At 47.7% G+C, this 15088-nt stretch overlaps 1 protein-coding gene across 1 annotated transcript in view; it reads left to right on the forward strand.

Annotated features, from left to right (window-relative positions):
- LOC115112107 (neural-cadherin-like) overlaps nt 1-15088 on the forward strand; it is a 218643-nt gene that overhangs the window by 119068 nt on the left and 84487 nt on the right. Inside the window, 9 exon segments of the mRNA XM_065011153.1 lie at nt 2037-2209; nt 4258-4426; nt 5193-5363; nt 5619-5791; nt 6442-6609; nt 7869-8118; nt 9337-9464; nt 11477-11663; nt 13405-13548. Of these exon segments, the coding sequence (XP_064867225.1) occupies nt 2037-2209; nt 4258-4426; nt 5193-5363; nt 5619-5791; nt 6442-6609; nt 7869-8118; nt 9337-9464; nt 11477-11663; nt 13405-13548 (1563 nt within the window).

Here is a 15088-nt window from a genome sequence, read left to right on the forward strand (position 1 = left end):
CTGTGGTGCAGCTAGTTTGTCTCTTATAGGACCAGCTCCCTGGCCTGTGGTGCAGCTAGTTTGTCTCTTATAGGACCAGCTCCCTGGCCTGTGGTGCAGCTAGTCTGTCTCTTATAGGACCAGCTCCCTGGCCTGTGGTGCAGCTAGTTTGTCTCTTATAGGACCAGCTACCTGGCTTGTGGTGCAGCTAGTCTGTCTCTTATAGGAACAGTTCCCTGGCCTGTGGTGCAGCTAGTTTGTCTCTTATAGGACCAGCTCCCTGGCCTGTGGTGCAGCTAGTTTGTCTCTTATAGGACCAGCTCCCTGGCCTGTGGTGCAGTTAGTCTGTCTCTTATAGGACCAGCTCCCTGGCCTGTGGTGCAGCTAGTTTGTCTCTTATAGGACCAGCTCCCTGGCTTGTGGTGCAGCTAGTCTGTCTCTTATAGGACCAGCTCCCTGGCCTGTGGTGCAGCTAGTCTCTCTCTTATAGGACCAGCTCCCTGGCCTGTGGTGCAGCTAGTCTGTCTCTTATAGGACCAGGTCCCTGGCCTGTGGTGCAGCTAGTTTGTCTCTTATAGGACCAGCTCCCTGGCCTGTGGTGCAGCTAGTCTGTCTCTTATAGGAACAGCTCCCTGGCCTGTGGTGCAGCTAGTCTGTCTCTTATAGGACCAGCTCCCTGGCCTGTGGTGCAGCTAGTCTCTCTCTTATAGGACCAGCTCCCTGGCCTGTGGTGCAGCTAGTTTGTCTCTTATAGGAACAGCTCCCTGGCCTGTGGTACTGCTAGTCTGTCTCTTATAGGACCAGCTCCCTGGCCTGTGGTACTGCTAGTCCAGGCCATCCACCCTGGTGAAACCAGTCATTCTGACAAACTCTCCCAGGCAGCCTGCTCCATGGCAGTTAGTGGCCCATCCCCACCACACATGCCCTGCCCCCACGCTGTCACATCATATTATAATTGATTACATTTTCCTCTTGGCACAGCCGTGCTACCATAGCGCTCGTACCCTGCCTCATTTCGTAGACAGGATGTCTCCAGATTCCCTATGGCTGGTTGTTGTGTGGCCCTCAGCATCTCACCCCTCCTCTCACCCCCACTCCCCCCTCTCCTCCCCCTCTCACCCTCCACCCCCCCCTCACCCTCCTCTCCTCCTCCTCTCACCCTCCTCTCCTCCTCCTCTCACCCTCCTCTCTCCCTCCTCTCACCCTCCTCTCTCCCTCGTCTCACCCCTCCTCTCCCCTGACACTCAGTGTCTTTCATGTGTACCCTGTTAGGCAGAGATAGACAGACCATACTGGTCTCTAAAGAGCAACACTGTTAGGGTGTAATATGATTCCATCCAACGCAGACCTTGTGAAAGCCATGGAAATGTTTACAGCACCCAGTGCATTTCCAACGGTTGCATCTGTGCCTGTTTGAGTCTTAGAAGATAAGACAGAATGTATTAAGTGTGTCTGCAACCCACACACACGGTTAGCAAACACCAAAGGCCTGATGGATGGAACATAAAAAATAAAATAAAAAAGCATTCGGGAAGAGAGAGAGGGGGGAGAGAGGGATGGAAATCTGACGCCCACATTAGGGTTACGGCCGATTGGAAGTGAAGAAAAAGTCACCAAGGCACCGAGGGGAGGGGACCTTCACCGCGGAGGTTATACGAACCTCAGTCACACGGACAACAGACATACGCCATCCTTTGTTGTTCCATGCACCACCGAAGGTGGGATTGACAACTGCCTTTGTTGGATGCAGTCGCACGCTGGCCAAGTGTCAAAGACACTGGGAGAGATGTTGAGGAAGAGAGCGACACGGCTGTTCTACACACCAGATGTGTCAGTCACGAAGAAAGGAGCACAAGCAGACCCTCCGGGGTTGAATTCAGTTCATGCTGTTTCATACACCGTAAAAGGGAAAACCAAGGGCACAATGTGTCCAAAGCGGATAGAACAGCATGTTCTCGCTTTTGCTGCCCTATATAAGTCAGTCAGGAGACCTGGCGAACGCAGAGGTCCTCTTGTTCATGGTGAGGTCATAACTTGTCTCTGGTTGGTTGTTGCAGGTCTGATCCGTCTGCGCTCCAGCCCACCTCCCAGACTCCAGGGTGTAGAGTACGTCCTGAACGTCACAGCGACCGATGACAACGCCTCTGGCGGCCCCCAGGCCCTCTCGTCCACCGCCCAGGTCATCGTCGGCGTGGACGACGTCAACAACAACAAACCTGTCTTTGAGAAGGTAAGCTTAGGTTCTCATTGTCACGGTTCTGATATCTGTTTGGCTCTGACCACACTCATTACAGCTCATTGTGTTTCCCAGCCTCTGTCTCTCGGCCTTTACTATGGGGGCTTACTGTTCAAATGAAATAAAGGTGTTGGCGGAGTTCTGAGATGAGCATCAGGACTCTCCTGTTGACTTCCGGAGCTTAGACTTTCTCTCTCCTTCCAAATCGCTCTCGTTTCTCGGTTCCTCTTATCTGTTTATTGCAGCTCCCTCTCTCTCTCTCTCTCTCTCTCTCTCTCTCTCTCTCTCTCTCTCTCTATCGCCTCTATTTATTACCTCTCCATCTCCTTCCTCCAGAGGTGTGATTAGCCGGCCGACCCACTCTATTTCTAGATCATCTAAGGGTTTTTAATGAAGTGTTTGAAAGATATGCCGAATCATCACAGCCCTACCTGTTTTCTGCCGATGTTTCAATTTTAAATTACATGAGTTTTGCATTTGAGATATTTGTAGCTAATTGTGGCCTCGCACAGTAAAGCTAGATAACTCCCCGTGGTCCTGGGAGCATTTTGTACGTGTGCGTGTTTCACATGTTAGGCTGCAAGATCAGCTTCAACCTTTTCATGTGCTCTCACACACAGCTCCCACAGGACTCCATCGTGCTTTTGCTTTTGTGAATTGTTTTAGTTTCTATGTATCTGCGCTAACATGCTCAAACTATAGTTGAACTGAGGTGCGGACAAGACTTTTCCACAAAAGGGAGGAAAAAAGTCCAAAGGAGAAAAAAGTCCAAAGAGAAAGTATTTCAAAAATAAAACACAGCTGGACCACTTTGCCTGTGTGCTCAGTTTTTTCCTCCTCTGTGCAGGCAGCAAACAGCAGGCGGAGAGAAGAGAGAAAGATGCTTTTATGTGGTTTTGTGCCCTTGGCCCTTCTGTTCCTGTGTGTTTGGCTGAGGTTCAGGCAGTTCCTGTGGATGTGTGAGCATCAGCTACTCAGCGACTCCTAAGAGAAGGGCCCCTCCTGGGCCCTTGGGTTGTCTGTGAGAGTGCCATGTCCTGAAGCTTCCTGAGAGGGGGGTAAATGCGGCTGGAGAGGGGGGGGGGGGGGGGGGGGGCACAGTTTGAGTTTGAGATCCACCACAGCTCCTCTCATCCCTGACTGGGACTCGCTTAGGGACACCTGACCTCTGAAAACACATTGAACTTGGGCCTAGAAAGACTTTGACTAATGGTTAGAGGAAGGGGTGGCAGAGGAGAGGGAGGAGAGGGAGAGGAGGGTGGAAGATGAGCTCCCTTGTCATTAATTAGATGTCAGAAGTAAGCATCAAAGACGAGCTGCTGAATTGATCTGGGATCTCCTTTTTTTTTGAGAGCGAGAAACGCTGTCTCTGTCTGAGGCGCGCCAAAATGAGCCATCTGATGATGGCAGAGAGACGGGATTTGGAAGATTTGACTGTTTTCCCTTCACACACACCGAGCAAGCGCTCAGATGACGATGAGGATAGAGGGAAGGTGTGTGGGCGTCGGAGCACATCCGATTTATCCAGGCTTACTCCGTATCTCTGTGGATCTGCTTCGATGGAATTGATTCAAGGCCGCTTTAATTATAAAACACAGATGAATCTCTACAGAGCAAAACATAGAGGGATTAATGAGAGACAGTTCCTTCCTCAAGCCCCCCCCCCCCCTCTCTACTTCTTCACTTCTCCTTTTCTGTAAGTCAATGATTCACTCCTATCTCTCCGCCCTCGTTCCACTGTCCTCCTCCCTTTTCCCCCTCCTCTTTGACTGTTTCATAACTGTCTCCCATCCCTCTCTCTTTCATTCCCTTCCACAAATGTCCTTAATATACTGAATGACCTTTTTCTTTCATTTCATCCCCTTCTATGCATCCTAATTTCTCTCCCTCTGTCAATTGGTAACTGGCATTCCTCCATTACCCATCTTCTTCTCTCTCTCTCTCTCTCTCTCTCTCTCTCTCTCTCTCTCTCTCTCTCTCTCTCTCTCTCACTTTCTCCCTCTATGCCACTATCCCTGTACATCTCCCCCTTTCCCCCTCAGTGCCAGCAGTACCGGGAGCGGACCACGGTGCTAGAGAACCAGCCTGCGGGGGCGTTCGTCCTCCAGGTCCACGCCGTGGATGCAGACGAGGGCTCTAATGGGAGAGTCACCTATGGATTCATGCACAAAGACAGCACTGTGCCTGCCTTCAGTATCCACCCAGACACAGGTACGGTAGAGTCCAACTTTACTGTTTGGTTGTGGACCCTAGTAGCATCCCCATAGTGTTCATGTCATCCGGTACCGAAAGGGCTGAGTCTCTGCAGCTCTCGCTGGTGTTTCTCAGTCTCTCTTTCGATAGTCTCTTTCTCTCTCTCTCTCTCTCTCTCTCGCTCTCTCTCTCTCTCTCTCTTCTCCTCCTCTCCGGATTGCTTTGGGAACTGTCTTGAAGTATTTCATGAATTCCAAAGTTCAATCTAATTCCCTTTAATGACACCCTTTCAAAATGTGCCAGCGCTCAAAAGGGGAAGAAAAGACAGCATTTACATTTTTTTTCTCACAAAGCCCTCTTTTAAAAATGAATTGCTTCATGAAATGTAACTGTTCAGTGGACATCAATCATTAACCTTTTATAGGAGAGAGAAAGGAGTGAAAGGAGAGGGATTAGATTTGCATGAACTGTGAGGAATCCTCAGAATGGCTTTGATTGAATTCAAGTGCACTTTCCAAAAAACACCAACACTTGATCATAAACCTTACTAGCACATGCATTACAGTGTATGCACGTCCTTCATTTGTTTATTGAGATCTGTAGTTGCATGTCATTACATTTTCTAACATGATAAATCAGATTCATTCAGTGGCATAGCTAAGCCGAAATTGTATAAATACTAGCCTACACCCTGGCATTAATAGCATTTGAGATTTGTTTTGTTGTGTCCGGTCTGCCTCTGTCCGTTGTCCATAGCAACCACTGTATAACACGGTTCCCTCAGGTGCGATTGTGACGTCCAGGAAGTTTGACCGCGAGCGTCAGCGGGAGTACGCTGTGACGGTGACAGCTACGGACCAGGCAGCAGATCCCCTCATAGGGATCTGTCAACTCAACATCCTCATTCTCGATGAGAACGACAACAGCCCCAAGTTTGAGAACCTACGCTACGAGTGTGCGTGCTGGGGATCACACCCTCCCACCCACCCACCCACACACACCCACACACACACACACACACACACACACAATCAAGTTCTACTGTTGATCCAGTAGTATTTGCTTATCATGTCATGTCTACCTTGTTAATGGTTCATTGACAACACCACATCTGTGTTGTTCTCGCCCAGACATAGTTTAATCAGCAGAGCTGATGCTCATCATTTTGTTTCTCCAGCCAATTGAATATGACGTGTTGTCTTCCCCACAGACTTCCTTCGGGAGGACACAATGATTGGCACCAGTTTCCTGCGTGTGGCGGCCCACGACGATGACTACAGCACCAATGCCGCCGTCACCTACTCCATGTCTAAAGAGCAGCCAGAGTACCTGAGGGTGAACCCCTTAACCGGCTGGGTCTACGTCAACCAGCCCATCTCACAGGTCAGGAACACAACCCTAACCCGTAACCCCTAACCCCACCACATAACCCATCTCGGCTGCACGTTAAGTCGTCCAGCCCCGTGTGTCATTGGTTGAGGTGAGGACGCGCTACGGAGAATGATTCCAGCTTCAGCGAGAGTATCGAGGAAGTCTAATAGCTCTTTGAAAGAGTCTTTATAAAGCCAGCACATATCTAACAAGCTAATGTTTGAGAGCTTTTTAGCCCTTTTCTTCTTTCTTCTTCGCCGGGTAGTCTGTAAATGTCCCTCCTCAGGGGAGAATGTTTTATCACAAAGCAGGAAATGGGAAGTCTGGTGTAGCGAGGAGGTGTTATTATGAGTGCTCCTAGGGAAGATGTTGCTATGACTACAGAGTTCCCCTGTCAGCTGAACGCTGTTGGGCAGCATTCTGTCAGTCATCAGTGATGAGACAGTGTCATTTACGTTCACCCGTGGGCCAAATACAACCAGCATGTGTCCCTGCCCCTGTGACACTCCCTGACCTCTCGCTGTAAACTTATCTACACGATCACAGAGAGGGCTTATGTTTCATTACTTCTCTAGCTTTCCTGCCTCTTCACCCCAGTCTAAACTGCTATTATTTCAGTCAGCATGTGTCATGTAACAGCTATGTTGTTGCTATGACTACAGAGGACCTACATCACCCGGGAGATAGTTGCCACGGACGGGGGGAACCGGAGCAGTTCGGTGGAGCTGTCCGTCACCATCACCAACGTGAAGAACCAGCCTCCGCAGTGGGACAGGGACAGCTATGATGTGGTCATCCCAGAGAATACCGTCAGGGACACACCCATAGTGGTAAAATGGGGACCGGGACAAACAGTCTATATCCCAAATGGTATTCTATTCCCTATGTAGTGCACTACAGGGCTCTGGTCAAAAGCAATGCACCGAGTAGGCAATAGGGTTCCAGTTGGGATGCAGAGGTACTGTGTGGGTGGAATGTGAGGGGAAATATATGACGTCATGTTTTAACATACACATGAGGTTATATGTCCTGGGGGTGGTAGAGGGACATAGGGGTTGTCTTAGGGCAGAGTTGAACATGATTCATGATGGAATACAACATTAGGATGAGTATGGCAGATGTAACCTGAAACGGGTATTCTGAGGTACATGGGTTTAGAGAAAGGTGAGTCAAGGGGAGGTTAGGACATGATGACACACATTAGGATAGGTACATATTACAGATTTGGGGCTGGTAACTTGAGAGAGGAATTTTGAGCTGTGAACCAGTATTTACCCAGGGCTTCAAAGCAAATGAAAGCATTATGGAGTAGACTTGCTTGATCTAACATTAAAATTGTTTCTTTACGGCTCTTACTTTACTGTACCGTACAAACACCACAACACCGAATGACACTAGCTGCATTTACCATGTCTCTGCAGTAATGCACAGTAATGCGTATTATGACGTACTGTATGGACACCAAGCTCTTATGGTCTACGGCAAAAGACGAGAGTAGATAATTCCCTCAGGGCTCATCCTCCATCCCTACTCTCCCATCCTCCCTCTCTCTGGCACTTGCTGTGTCCTGGGATAGCCCTAAATCCTCATGGCATCTTACTCCAGCCAACACCCCCCCTCCCCCTGTTCCCCCTCTCCCTACCCATGTCCAGACTCATCCTCCATCGCCTCTATTTTAAGCCAACCGCTTCATTACTTCTACGAGCCAGGCTCTGGCAATCACGAGCCCTGGATTATTCATAGGCATTTGCTTTTATTTTTTAACTAAAGCATTGAAAATTAATTTGCTGAATTTCCTCTCTATCATTTATAAGCTATTAAGGCTATTAGAAATGCAGATTAATATTTCACTGAGAGAGAGAGAGAGAGAGAGAGAGAGAGAGAGAGAGAGAGATTCCTTTGGAGTTCTAAGTGATAAGCAAGATAAATATTGAGATTTAATGGGCCACAGTCGGTTGTAGTTGATCTGTAGAGCTGCTTGTTTTGCAGGCGGCCTCGCCTAAAGCTGAGTAGAGCATACAAGCAGTCACCGAGGTGTGAATTGACTGCTAGTGTCCTCAGTTTCCTCTGTCTCCTCTCTGAACCCCAGACTATCAAGGCCACCTCTCCACTGGGGGACCCTAGAGTGACCTATAACCTGGAGGATGGGATGGTGCCGGAGACCAACATGCCTGTACGCTTCTATCTGACCCCTAACCGTGAGGACGGCTCTGCCTCCATCCTGGTGGCTGAGCCCCTGGACTATGAGACCACCAGGAACTTCATACTGAGGGTTCGGGCTCAGAATGTGGCTGCAGTCCCTCTGGCTGCCTTCACTACGGTCCATCTGAACATCACAGGTGACACAGAGCAATGCAACCTGCTCATATAACAACCCATAATATTATCCCCTTTTACTTCCATCCCAGCAGTCTTGACTCAACATTGACTGTATACAATGATTTCTCTCTCTCTCTCTCTCTCTCTCTCTCTCTCTCTCTCTCTCTCTCTCTCTCTCAACAATGACTGTATACAACCATTTCTCTCTCTCTCTCTCTCTCTCTCTCTCTCTCTCTCTCTGTCACTCTTCCTCTCTCTCTCTCTCTCTCTCTGTCACTCTCTCTCTCTGTCACTCTTCCTCTCTCTCATCCAGACTCTCTCTCTCTCCTCCAGACAAACCCCAGAAAGCATGATGTACTGGGCTTCAATCTCTTTATTAAAATCGAGTTGATTTCCAGCCTACCGGTCCGATCCGAGCTTAATTTCCCATTACCACGGCAGTTATCGCTGCAGTTCAGCCCACCCCTGACCCTCTGTCCCAAAATAGCTCTCATTCCCACCGTAGCCCAGATCGAGAATCCCTCCTGTTATCCTCCCGCTTCCCTCTAACCAGACTTCATCTCCCCCTTCTATCATTCATGAGAGTTAGTCTTAAACCAGAGAGACGTAATTAATCTGGCTAGACTCTCCTCACTCCTTCACCTCTCCTTCTCCGCTCCCTTATCTGTCTTAATAAGTGAGCCTTCAGTCTTCTCCAGAGGATGGAGCGAGTACTATGGAGGCAGGGAGGGCTGGAAAGGAGGAAGGGAGACGGGGAGAAGGGGAGGAGAGGGTTGTAATGGATTTAAGGCCCATGTTTAATTCATAGATTAAGACATTTGCTGAAAAAGATACGACACGGAAGTGCATCGTAACTCTGAATGCATCCGAGCCGCATAGTTCTCTATAATAACTAAGAAAGAGGTAATTGAGTTAAATAGACAAACGACTCTAACAAGCCGTTTTGTATTATTTGTCTGAGGAAATGGCTGAATGGTGAAAAATAGAGAGAGCTCTCGACTGTCACAAAGAGGTCTTTGAAATGGTTCCATACACCTTCCAGGAGATTTTCAAGGTCTCATTAATCTCTGTCAACAAATGTTTAGCCACAAAGACTTATCGGACGCAGAGTGGAGTCTGCCGCCGCCCTGTTTGTACAGCCTGCTGCGTGAACGACACTCTGCTCCTTATAAACCCCTTTCACTGAGAAAGTACTGAGTCAAATGATGACGGATAATGCTGGTGTTTTTCTCTGCTAGATGTGAACGACAATGTTCCCTTCTTCACCTCGTCCATCTACGAGGCGTCGGTCACAGAGGGGGCGGAGGTGGGGACGTTTGTCACGCAGGTGTCCTCCAACGACCTGGACCTGGGACTCAACGGAAAGGTGACGGAGCGCCTTGGAATAATGGGAATACAAAACAACAATCCTGTATCAGCACTCTGAGACATTTTGTGAATACACGTCCTGGTTCTTAGCAATTTCTCAGAAAAGCTGGGATATTTGTAGTACTCCAGGCCTAGTGTTGTCGACCACAGTTTTAACTTTAAATCCATGTGAACAACCCACCACTACTGTATGTAACTGGATAATTGTTGAAACCACTCAAGTGTAAACCCACAGTATCAATTCCCCCTTTTAATTTCACCTTGGAGTCTTAAATACTGAAGGTAGACAATGGAAAAACCCATCTTTAGTCTAGAGTTCTGCATTATAGTGTTCCTCTACAAGGGTCTGCTTCCTGAAGCCTGGCCATGAAACCTGTACTGCGATTCGGCTTCCTGAGCCGAGAGCAACAAACTGTATAAAACGTACAATGCAGCACGTCACACACACTGAACCTCCACCCTTTCCTGCAGTTAAATGACCTCGTGACCTCATGGGTGGAACGTTCTTCATATTTTTCATATTTTTCATAATTAACAAACGTTATATTTCTTTAACGGCCGAAAACCCGGTGTTTCTATGTCCAGCGGCTCTGTTATATTTCAGTCATCTGTGATGCATATAAAGTGTAATATTAGGATGCAAACTCCAAATTGAATCCATTTCAACTCTATATGTGACATGGTACAGGTGTCTTCTTCTTTTTAAGCCCAGAACCATGTATGTGGGATGTATACTTCAAAGTAGATTTGTTTAATACTACCAATAAACACTCTGCGTGACCCTGATTTAGCCCACTGCAGTAAAAGATTGTTAAGGATGCAAGTGTTGAGAGGACACACACACACACACACACACACACACGTGCATGCTCGCACGCACGCAAACAGAAGGGTGCGCTTGAGCGCACACATTCTCGCATGCATGCATACACACGCACTCACACTCACAGCATTGTCTGCGTTTCCTGCTGCTTTTCTGTGTATCTCTTTCTTGATCTCTGTCTTGCTCTCAGTAGACACACAATCATGTATACACACACACACACACACACATTCCAACACGCACACAAACAGTATGGGTAGTCTACTCATAATTGAATTCCCAGTACGAGGACACCATGGCTATTGGCACAGGGGTACATAAAATGTACTCGGTTCTTTGCAGGCACAGTGTCCTTGGCTGCTGAATTTGTTGCTCTCGCCGAGGCAGGCTGAATCATAGATGCCATGCAGGCCCACATTTAGATAATGAGGATCATTGGTGGGCGTGAATATGAAAGAAAAAAATCATTCACAGCTGTTTCAATTTGGGAGTCTTTTTTACAAATAACTTGACCCCGACAACCTTTTTATTATGGCATTACATTTTAATTCAGCCTTTAATTGTTGCTCTTCCCCTGTATTCATTGTCTGACCCACGCCGTTTCGATCCTCTCTCTCAATGAATTCTGTTGAATTACTTCCTGTTGCTGTTGAATGCCATTGATAGCTCGTCGACAGAGCTTTTATTCGGTTTGAATATTAAACATTAGGTTCATCCTTTGTTGGTGAATAGACTTCAGGCTCCTGCTTTAAGCCGAGTTATAATGACTTAGCTTTGTTTTATCGATACACATCAAACATTGTCACAGGGTCACATGTGATTTGGGTCACATCCAGCCCAATAGAGAGATAAATTAATCATATGCATGGTGTGTTAGACTATTTTTAGAGACTCTGCTGTTTGACTAAAACTATTATTCTCTCTCCCCCTGTCTCACTGACCTATCTTTGGTAATCCTTACTCTGTATCTCTGTCTTCCTTGTCTCTCTCACGTCCATCCTTTCTTTCTCATCCCTCGTGTATCTCCAACATCCTGTCCTCTCTGTCCTCTCTTACTCCATTCATATCCTTCACCTTCTCCATGCCACTCTCTTTAACCTCGTCCTTCATTCTCTTCTACCCTGGTCTCCTGCTCTCCCTCCACTACTTCCTCCTCCTCTCTCTCTCTCTCTCTCTGTCTGTCTCAGATCTCCTACTCCCTGCTGAAAGACCGCAGTGGGGACTACCAGTACTTCCGGATTGATCCCGAGCTGGGCTCCATCTACACAGAGGCCGTGTTTGACCGTGAGACCAAAGGCTCCTACCTGCTGGAGGTCAAGTCAGTGGACGGCTGGGAGTCAGCCCGACCTGGGAAACATGGACAGCCCAACTCAGGTGAGACCAGCTCAGATCATCTCGTCAGCTCAACGGGGCTGGAGGATGGTGGAGGACGAGAGAGAGAACAGCATGTAGCATGCACACAGTAGCACGCCGTATCAAATTGTGACGACATAGGAATACAATGTGGGCATTGTCTAAGTACATTTCAATACATTTTAAAATGCACCCCATTTCCCTGACAGGCCTTGGTACAACAGTAGGAGGACTGGGGTTTGGATGGCAGTCTCAAGACGTCATTTAAGTCTGAGCTGCGGCTTGTCTCTCTGGTGGGGAGGGATCCTCTCTCTCTCTCCACCAGATATGCTGATCTCTCCCCAGAGGGGACTCTCACCCGCTGATGAACAACCAGACAGGGTCTTATGGAGAATGTATTTTTCATTCATATTATCATAGATGATTAAAAGTTGCTCTCAGTCGTCTTCGCCCTATATGACATTTCTGACAGCGTAAACACCACTTAAATATTAAAAAGGCCAGGGAGTAAAAAAAAAGATGATCCGTGTGATTTTGCGGTGCTATAAATATTAGATGAGGATGATATAAAGAGAAGTGGAGACCAGGGGCTTCAGAGTGATGGAGACTCCTCCCAGAACACTGCTCTGTTGCTTAGCATGTAGAATGAGTCTCTATAGGGCCCTCAACTCTCCATCCCTCACTATCCCTCCTCTCTCCCTCCCAGTAAACAGGCACCTACATCCTGTCTTATACGACATACTGACATGATGATGTGAATCATGGAGGGAGAAAACACATTTGCACATGCAACACACACACACACACACACACACACACACACACACACACACACACACACACACACACACACACACACACACACACACACACACACACACACACACACACACACACACACACACACACACGTGTTCTCAATCTATAATCTCTCTCTCCCTCTCACTCGACTAAAGAGTATCCTGAATGAAATTGGAGGAGCCCAGGAGTAGGGCGATGGTGTAATCGATGATAGCAGTGTTGAAGAAGGGTTGTAAACATAACCTTGGTGCAATAGCAGTGTTGACGGGGAAAGAGCAATCTGTCACGGTATTGACACTGCGTACTTTCCACACTTCTCTCTGTGTGTGTCTGGAACACAGAAGAGGAGGAGACACACCGATTGACGATGGCTGTGTCTGCCCAAACAGATATGTTCTCCTTCTCCTCTCCTCTGACAGACTCAGAAAGGTGTAAAAGGTTGGAGGTTGTGGCTTGTTTCGCTGCCAGGCTGCATTAACTCTGTGTTAAACTGCAAGCTATCTTTGCAACCAGCTTACACAATTGATCTTCTCTTGAAGAGTGTATTGCAAATTATGTTCCTTTTTATACGCATATCAAAGGGAGCATATTATATTGGCGTGGGGAAAGGGAGCATATTATACTGGCGTGGGGAAAGGGAGCATATTATATTGGCGTGGGGAAAGGGAGCATATTATACTGGCCACCCTCCCTCCTCCCCTCAAGGGGCTCTTTTCACATCTGCCTACGGATTGCTTCAGAAAGAAAAGAGTCAGACGAGAGAGAGAGAGAGAGAGAGAGAGAGAGAGAGAGAGAGAGAGAGAGAGAGAGAGAGATAATAGAGGGTGAAGATAGGAGGATGGAGGGAGAAATAGAGGGATAAAGAAGAGCGAGGGAAATGGGGGGGGGATATGTTCAGTTTGACAGAATAAGAGCGGGCATGGCATTTAATCTCTCACTCCGTGCTCTCTCCTTCCTTCAGACACGGCGTACGTGAGGGTTTTCATCAGCGATGTGAACGACAACAAGCCTGTCTTTGCTCAGACGGTGTATGAAGTCGACGTGGATGAGGATGCAGACGTGGGCTTTGCCATCCTGACTGTCAGTGCTAATGACGAGGATGAAGGTACGTGGTGAAGAGGGAGGAAACAAGCCACTCCCCTGTCATTCTCACTCTCCCTGGGCTCAGTGAATGTGTGAGAGGTTACGAGGGCTCTCCATCTCTCCTCAGGTCGTAACCCTGAAGAAAACACAGTACGGTTGCGATGCCCTATTTTTATAAAGTATGTTTCACATCGATGTCATGTCATGAATTGTTTGGCGTGTCATATTCCTTGTCAAGGTACTGCAGTGTATACAGAATATAAATCCGTATATACATTTTTTCTCATACAAACTGCGTAAGTCTCCGTATGGCTTCCCCATAGCTCAGAAAGGACATCCTTAACATCCCAATAGGCTCATCAAATCCCAGGCCAGGGGCTGCACACATGCAGCACACAGCAACTCTACTCTCTCTCTCCTGCAGCGAGCGCTGTAATGACTCTCATCATACAGGCACCATCCGTACCCCTCTCCCATCCGTCTCATCCTATACTAACACACTGCCTGTTAGTCACCTGACTCGCCCTCATTCAGCCGACTCTAGCTCACACGACCCGCTACAAGAAATCCATTGTGAAGCATATCACCTCCCTTGGTGCTGCGGCAGCTAGCTATTGCGGTGAGGGCTTTTTATCAGTCTGCTACGGGAATAGGGGAGGAGGGGAGAAGGGGTGGGGGTGGGGGGGGGGAATATCTCCATATTATCAGACATTTATCATGTCGGAACGGGTAGACCTGTGGAGCGGCAACCACCTCTCTGTGATGAATGGGTTCGGGCTGCGCCACCAGCTCCATCTCTGCAATCTCAACACACAGAGCCACTCGTGAGAGGACAGTCTCCGGGCCACTTTGGGTAATAAAGCACACACGCGGGGGCCAGCTATGCTGATGGCCCGACACCCCCGAGCAGATTATCACCACCCAGGGAGCTAGGGAACTAGGAACACCGTGAAAGAGAGAGAACAGAGTGGGAGAGAGAGAGAGAGAGAGAGAGAGAGACAGTGAGGTCTTTCTCCTTTACTGTGCTGATAAGAGTTCCTGGAAGTGGAATCAGATTGTTTCTTTTTGTTCTCCTCCTGTCAGCATAACAATTTATAACCAGGGAAAGTGGGATTTTTTTATATATTTTTTAACACGCACAAGTGGGAATAGGATTTCTCTTGTGTTTGTTTATTCATTTTGTTTGTTTACTCTGCGTTGCTCGCTCTGTGCATGCATGGTCTCCACTGGGATTTGAACTCAGCCGTTTGAAGGGGGAGAGGAAGCTCAAATGAAAACATATCTATTCACAAGTCATTCTAATGTTTCATTAGCACTGTTGCCAACACAACAAAATACTCAGGATTAGGGATTAGTCCTCTGCTCTGTTCTGGCGTCCTCACTTTCATGTTGCAAATAAGCTATGAATCTTTTGTGTCTTTGGAGATTCCTCCATTCTCCCTCTCATGAGTTGTAATTTATTGAATCTGTTTGAGATTCCAAAGAGTCTCCTCTCAATAATTGGATTCTGTATAGAACTGCTGATCAGCTAATATACTTTAGTACAATTGCTTTGTGAAGCA

Source organism: Oncorhynchus nerka, linkage group LG27 (genome assembly GCF_034236695.1).
Source record: "Oncorhynchus nerka isolate Pitt River linkage group LG27, Oner_Uvic_2.0, whole genome shotgun sequence".
NCBI classification, from domain to species: domain Eukaryota; kingdom Metazoa; phylum Chordata; class Actinopteri; order Salmoniformes; family Salmonidae; genus Oncorhynchus; species Oncorhynchus nerka.